The 8417-nt window shown below is 36.8% G+C and overlaps 1 protein-coding gene across 1 annotated transcript; it reads right to left on the bottom strand.

Moving 5' to 3' along the window:
* Positions 1–7190: 7190 nt before the first annotated feature.
* LOC120858089 (olfactory receptor 8S1-like) lies at positions 7191–8199 on the bottom strand. The gene is given in 3 exon segments (XM_040233954.1): positions 7191–7361; positions 7442–7773; positions 7776–8199. Coding segments are annotated over 3 exon segments (927 nt in total).
* Between the last annotated feature and the right edge of the window lie 218 nt (positions 8200–8417).

Raw genomic sequence — 8417 nt, 5'->3', positions numbered from 1 at the left:
GAATGTTGAATTTTATCTGAAGCTTTTCCTGCATCTATTGAGATGTAAGTTGTGTGTCTATTGAGATATAAATTTATGTAGCCACTATGGAGAACAGTATGAAGGTTCCTTAAAATACTAAAAATAGAGTTACCATATGATGTGGCAATCCCACTCCTGGGCAACATACCTGGAGAAAATTCTAATTTGAAAAGACACATGTGCCCCAATGTTCATGGAAACACTATTTGCAATAGCCAAGATATGAAAGCACCCTAAATGTCCCCTGACAGATGAATAGGTAAAGAAGATGTGGTATAAATATATATACAATGGAATATTACCTTGCCATAGAAATGAATGAAATAATGCCTTTTTATTAGGTCGTTGATGGACTTAGACATTATCATGCTAAGTGAAATAAGACAGAGAAAGATAAATGTCACACAATGTCACTTAGATGTAGAATCTAAAAAATTATACAAACAAACTTATTTACAAAACAGAATTAGACTCACAGACATAGGAAATAAACTTATGGTTACCAAAGGGAAAAGGGAAAGGAGGGATAAATTTGGAAATTGGGATTAACAGATACTACTATGTATAAAACAGACAACCAACAAGAACCTACTGTATAGCACAGGAAACCATATTCAATATTTTATAACAACCTGTAATGAAAAAGGATCTAAAAAAGAATAGAATATATATATTCATGTATATAGCTGAATCATTTTGCTGTACACCTGAAACATTGTAAATCAACTGCACTTTAATAAAAAATTTAAAAAGTATATAGATTTCAAAATAAAAGCTTAAAAAGTTTCAGAAGTATGTGCATTAAAAAAGACAACCTACTATAATGAGTGCATTTCGGGGATGCTAGATTAACCTAATAGTAGTCACAAATCAATGGGAAATAAATCTAAATCACAATGAGAAAACACTTTATCCATTAGAATAGCTGTTATAATAGCAAAACAACAAAACCCAGAAAATGAGAAGTGTTAGCTAGGATGTGGAAAGACTGGAATCCTGTAAATTGGTAGAAATCTAAAATGGTGTAGATACTGTGGAAAACAGTGGTTTTCCTCAAAATAAAATTAAACACAGAATCATCATGTGATCCAGCAATTCTTCCTCTAAGTATATACCCAAAGGAATTGAAAGTGAGGACTCAAACAAGTACTCATACCCCATTGTTCAAAGCAGCATTATTCACAATAGCCAAAAGGCAGAAAAATCCAAATGTTCATCAGTGGATAAATGGATAAGCAAAACATGGTATATACATAGGTGGAAGATTGTTCAACCTTACAAAGGAAAGGAAATTCTGACATATGCTTCAATAAGGATGAACTCGCTAAGAGTCAGGCATGACTGAGCCACTTCACTTTCACTGATGACATAAAGTGAAATAAACCAGTCACAGATATTGCATGATTTCACTTATATGAGACATCTAGAATAATCAAATTCATAGAAACAGAAAGTAGAATGGTGGTTGTCATGGACTAAGGGAAGGAGAAATAGGAGTTATTATTTAATGGCTATGGAGTTTCTGTTTTGGAAGATGAAAAAGTCCTGGAGATGGATTGTGGTGATGATTACACAACAATGTAATGTTCTGAATGCCTCTGAACTGAATTTGCACTAGAAAATGGTTAAAATGGCAAATTCTGTGTCATGACTACCACAATTTTAAAATATAAAGAATCAACGTAATTCATCAAATTAATAACATAATACAAATATAAGATCATATCAATAGATTTATGAAAAGCAACTTACAGTGTTCAGCATTCAATAATGACTATAATTCTCAACAAATTAGGAATGTAAGCACACATTCTCAATATGATAAAAAGCATTTACCAAAAAATCTACAGGTAACATTATTAAGGATCAAATGCTAAATACTTTTCCCTCTGAATTTAGGAAAATGAAGTAGATGTCCACTAATACTTTCAGAGCTTCTAAGTATTTTTACTAGAGTTCCTAGTCAGTGCAATAAAATAAGATAAAGAGTTCCTAGTCAGTGCAATAAAATAGGATTCATGTTGATGTATGGCAAAACCAATACAGTATTGTAAAGGAAAAAATAAAAAAAAATAAGATAAACAAACTTTGTGCATAGCAACCTGGAAATGAAGAATAAAACCACATGATAATATAACTATGAATGTAGAAAATAAAAGACTAAAATCTCACCCATCCCTCTAGAACCAAATAAAGTTAACAAAGTAGCTGATATATAGGTTCTATATACAAAAGTCTATTTTGTTCATAACTACTAGTATTAATCAGTTGGAAAAATAAAAATAATTCTAATTCAATGGAATAAAAAAGTCATTTTCCTAGGAATAAATTTTACAGAAGACACAGACAACTTCTACACATCAAACTATAAACTTTGCCGAGATAAATTAAAGGAGACCTAAACAAATGAGTAATATACCATGTTCATGTATTGGAAGACTAAATTTAAGCTGTCATTTCTCCTTAAATTGATCTCTAATGTAGAAGTCTAGCAGGTTATTTGTTTAAAAATTGACATCATTGTTTTAAAATTTATATAAAAATGCAAAGAACCTAGAACAGCCTAGAAACAATCTTAAAAACAAGAATGTGTAAAGCTTAGAGTATAGAGTCATATTGATGGAGAGAGAAATAGACAAACTGTAGAGAGTTGAGAGTCTGGAAACAGATTGATTTGTATAACATCATCTGATTTATAGTAAAGATTACATTCAAATTCAGTGGGGAGAGTATTAACAGTCTTTTTGACAAGTCAAATATATTATATACAAAGTAAACCTTGACTCCTGACTCATAGTCAAATTAATTTACTGCAGAGACACAAACATAAAGGAAAAACAATAAATGTTGTAGAGAAAAAGTGATAATTTCTTTATGACTTTCAGATATGCAATGATTCTTAAGTGAGAAAGAAAAAGTCTAATTAAACATGAAAGGAAAGATCGATGAATTTGGCCTCCTCTTTGTGAGCCTATGGACTGCAGCCCCCAGGCTCCTCTGTCCATGGGATTCTCCAGGCAACAATACTGGAGTGGTTGCCATTTCCTACTCCAGGGGATCTTTCCGTCCCAGGGATCAAACCCTTGCCTCTTGTGTCTCCTGCATTGGCAGGTGGATTCTTTACCACTAAGCCACCTAAAAAGCCCCATAGCAATTAAAAACTGCTCACCGAAATAAACATCAAGAGAATAAATAATAATTCCCTTTTGACTGGCCTTAGAGTTCAGTTTTATCTGGCAACCCTAAACTGCCCCATACTAGGTGGACACCTGGAACATTCTATGGAAGGTTATAAAGCTTTCAGAATTGTTTGTTTGTTTACTTGTTTATTTTTTAAAAGTAGTGATTGTGAAAAGACTCCACTTGAAGGACGTCAGATACCAAAGAGTAAGAACGGCCATTACTTGAGTGAAATCATTAAATACGAGTTTGTAAATGGGGCATGAGAAAGGTATAAGTTGACATTAAATAATTCTGGAAATTCTGATTCCTTTAGCATCACTTTTCACATAATATAGGGCTTCCCTAGTGGCTCAGAGGTTAAAGCGTCTGCCTGCAATGTGGGAGACCTGGGTTCGGTCCCTCGGTCGGGAAGATCCCCTGGAGAAGGAAATGGCAACCCACTCCAGTATTCTTGCCTGGAGAATCCCATGGATGGAGGAGCCTGGTAGGCTGCAGTCCATGGGGTGGCAAAGAGTCAGACACGACTGAGCGACTTCATTTTCACTTTCACTTTCACATAATAACAGTCAGTCAGTTCAGCCCCTCAGTCGTGCCCGACTCTTTGCGACCCCATGGACTGCAGCATGGCCTCCCTGTCCATCACCAATTCCTGGACTTTACTCAAACCCATGTCCATCTGTGATGCCATCCAACCATCTCATTTTCTGTTGTCCCCTTCTTCTCCCACCTTCAATATTTCCCAGCATCACGGTCTTTTCAAATGAGTCAGCTCTTCTCATCAGGTGGCCAGAGTACTGGAGTTTCAGCTTCAACATCAGTCCTTCCAATGAACACTCAGGACTGATTTCCTTTAGGATGGACTGGTTGGATCTCCTTGCAGTCCAAGGGAGCCTATGATAACAGTAAATCAGATAATTTTAAATATAAATGAAATATGCAAAGCTATGTTAAAATGTATTTGTAATTTTTAGAAAGACATGACTTCTTGCAGCAGACTTAAGCACTGGCACTAGAATCATCTAACACAGCATGCACTAAACATTAACTAGTTGCCTATTTGACAGAGAACCACAAAGATGGTCTCAGAACCCACTAAAGATAAGAACAAAACCAGATGACTAGTCTGGGCTACTGTATGTAGCCTGTGTTCTGCAAATGCATGCACCCTTATACCTTAAGAAGAATGGATGTGAAATTAAAAAGGAGTTGGAAAAAAGTTTTCCTCGTCAGACAATGAAGATTATATGAGGAATAGAAATTTCTATATTGCAAAGCTTCTTTGTAGCATTTCAGACTTGAAACTTGCTTGCTTGTACAAGTGGACAACAAGTAGTTCTCTGTAAGTGTATGTGTGTGTGTGCACGTGTGTATATAGAAAGCTAGAGCAAGTCATTATTTACATCAATAATCAAGTCACATTTGTTTCAGTTTGTCTGTTTTGCATTAGTTAAGAACATGGCCTCTAGATTCTGAGCTGCCTAGTTTGATTCAAAGTTACATCATTTAATATGGATGACTGAGTTATTTTTATTAACCTCTTTCATTCTCAGTTTCCTTGTCCATATAACCTGGCTGATCAAACTCTACCTTATACATAATAAGGTATGATGTCAATAATTAATGGGAGGGTGAATGTAAAGTATTTGAGTTCTGAGACAAATTAACTGTTCAAAACATGTTTGATATTATTGTTCACCACATATTAATGAAATCATTTTCTAAGCTTAGGGAAAAAAGAATCTTTGTAAAAGAAGTTAAGCATATTTGAATGCATAAAAATTAACATTCTATCAAAAAGAAGAAGCCTATGGTATTAAAAGACATTCTAAGAAAATATACAAGTTGGAATCAGCTATGCCAGACCAGATTAAATGTATTTATTGTGCTCACAGTGGAAGAGATGCTGAATTCCTCATTTTAAATAAAACTGTCAGCAGCTGTGATTAGATCCTTTCCCCCTCAGCTTTCTAACAGGTGATAAAAAAGATCTGATACTATTATTCTAACACACACTGAACAATACATAAGAGAGATTCTGAGGTCTTCAAGGTAGGAGAGTGAGCCTTCATGCTTTTGTCCTTGTGCAAAATGCCAAAGTGTGTTTGATGGACAAACATCCCTTTCTTGTAGGTGAGACATGGATAACTCCCTTCTTGGATATCAAGTAAAGGAAGCACCAAGAAATTTACTTACAAACATAGGGATTCATGAAAGGAGGGGAGACTGACCTGTCATTTCTCTGTTTGGAAACTTTTGATAAATTCTATTTCTTTCAGATTGGTTCATGGTAATGTGTATTACTTGATATAGTAACAAAACATTTTATTTTGAATGTAGTGAAAAGTTAATGGAAATTTAATAGCAAATGGTTTATTGTAGCTATTACCGTCTGTCACATTTGCTGTCCACAGAGCAATACCTCATTATTCAGAAATGAATATTGAACAGCAGTGAAATTGATCTATAATTTCTTGTGATATAATGTGTATACAAATATGAATGAATAGAAAAAACAGATAAATAATTTGAAAATGCATACTTGATGAATTGTATGTCAAGGATGGCCTATTGATATGCATTTAAAATGATTTAAACATAAAATGGTTTTCCTCAGTTGGCTAGTAATCCTTCACATTCTCCAAAAACCAAGTGAAAAACATCTCAAAATGCTATAGGTGCTCAAATGTTTTTCTCCTATAAGAAATTTTAAAATATTTTGATGATAGAACTTAAATGAGTGTATTACTATAGAAATGTACCGTTAAGGACATTTAGGAATATTCAGTTTCAGTGAGTTATTTTTCAACTGCTAAGCTAAGGACTCTGATGCTGGGAGGGATTGGGGGCAGGAGGAGAAGGAGATGACAGAGGATGAGTTGGCTGGATGGCATCACTGACTCAATGGACGTGAGTCTGAGTGAACTCCGGGAGATGGTGATGGACAGGGAGGCCTGGCGTGCGGTGATTCATGGAGTCACAGAGAGTCGGACATGACTGAGCGACTGAACTGAACTGAACTGAACCTAAGGAAATGCAAGATGCCTTCAGGGAATAAAAATGTTGCCCTGAGCACTTCGATCAGAAGAGGTATCAAGGATTGGAAAGGATCCACAAAGGAAAGGAAGAGGCCAATGCCCATGGCTCCTGTCCAGAACCGAACTTCACATTTGCAGTTCTGTCCAGAACCTAACCTCTGTACGCTTATTTTAGAAACAGAAGTGCTTTGCCCCGGTACTTGTGTTTTTTCTCTTGTGTTTTTCAGGCAGTATGCCTCTACTTGTAGCTGTGGGCCCTACTTAAATCCAGGAAATGGTGGGTAGGTTTGTTATGCCTCTCTAGGACAGAGGAGTCTGGAGGGCTACAGTCCATGGGTTACAAAGAGTCAGACTTGACTGAAGCAACTGAGCACACACACACACACACACACACACACACACACGGAGTGGAATTCTCCACAGGCCTAGTTCCCAACTTAAGTTCCCTGTAAGAGAAAATATCTGGGCTTAGATTTAGCCCCATTATGATGACTCACTCATTTATCTCCCTGTAACTTTAACCTGAACTCATTATCCAATGGCCCTATGAACTTATGACCTTTGTCCTTCAAAGATTCAGGAAATTTTCTGCTTAGGAAAACTATAGCTTTCAGTGCCTTTTGCAAACTCGGCTACAAATTCTGATATCTAATTTACACCAGGCTCACCTTAATACACATATATGAGAACAAGTAGGAAATATTGATGAATATGTTCTAAGCAAATTTTTACAGTGTCACATGAATATTTAATCAATGTTTTGCCTCTGAGAAGATTGAACTGAATGATCCACTGTATAATAGATCTATATTATTTTTTTTTAGTCCTTTCTGATTAATTTTTCCAAATTTGACATTATGAGCAGTCAGAAAATTCCTAATGTCAGTGATGTGATATCTTGCTTTATGTATTTCTCTTACAATTACTTGTCATTATCTCTTTATTCTGTCTTCAAAAACATTGTAAATACTTTCCCAGTGTTCTTTGCAGAGCTGCTTTCACCTCCTTGCTCCTCAGGCTGTAGATGAGAGGATTCAGCATGGGAATGACTACGCTGTACAGCACGGAGAAGACCAGCTCCAGAGAGGATCCCGAGGTTGGCGTGAAATAATGGAGAAGATCGTTATTTTTGAATAACGTTCAAAATAATAACCGTTATCATTATTTTGGTTATTATTAATAATAATAATAACCGTTATTATTGAACCAGAGCACGAGATTACTGTGGTGAGGTGGGAGGAGCACACAGAAAAAGCTTTGCTTCTGCCAGAGGTAGAGGTGATGCTCCAGATGGTAGAGACTATGCAGGCGCAAGAGAAGATTGAGAGGGGAGTTACAAGGCCGTGTGGGATGAGGGACCAGAGCATGGCAATGAGGCTGGTGGAAGCCTCTGAGCAAGAGAGAAGAAAGAGCAAGGGCAGTTCACAACTATAGTGTGGAATGATATGGGTATCACAGAAGCCCGTTTTCGTTGCCAGAGGGGCACTGATGCGTGTGTTTAGAATGCCCAGGTTCCATGAACCCCACACAAGCAGTACATACCACTGTTACTCATCACCTGGCCATAGAGTAGTGGTTGGCAGATGGCGACAGAGCGGTCATAGGCCATGACTGAGAGTAGAGAGGCTTCAGTCCCTGCAGTGATAAACACAAAGAAAGCCTGAGCCAGACAGCTCTCTACAGAGATGGTTTTCCTTTTAGAAAGGAGGTTTTCCAACATCTTCGGCACAGTAACAGAAGAGAAACAGAGGTCTAAGAAGGAGAGGTGACTCAGGAAGTAGTACATGGGGGTGTGAAGGTGAGAATCAGCCCTGATTACCTGCATCATTGTCATCTTTCCCATCAAGTTCAGGAGGTAAACCAGCAGGAACAGCACGAAGAGCAGAGCCTGGGTATGGGGATCACTAGACAGCCCAAGGAGGATAGATTCCATCATGGTGCTGTGGTTTCCCAAGGCCATTTACAGAGACTTGTCCCTAAATATGATAAAGAAAAAGCATGACAGTTAACTTTCTACTATCCTCCTCCAAGCAGTTTTCATACTGCACTGATTGTCTTTTAATATCACAAGCATTCAGGAAATACGACTTCAACTTGGGTCAAGTTTTGTGTCAGTCTCATGGAACATAGAGAATAAGATTCATTGCTAATTTTTTTAAAAGGCAGTAGTTCAAAAGA

This window comes from Oryx dammah, unplaced genomic scaffold, assembly GCF_014754425.2.
Source record: "Oryx dammah isolate SB20612 unplaced genomic scaffold, SCBI_Odam_1.1 HiC_scaffold_29, whole genome shotgun sequence".
Classification (NCBI taxonomy): domain Eukaryota; kingdom Metazoa; phylum Chordata; class Mammalia; order Artiodactyla; family Bovidae; genus Oryx; species Oryx dammah.
Note: the sequence above shows the minus strand (reverse complement) of the source record. Positions and strands in the feature narration are given on the sequence as shown.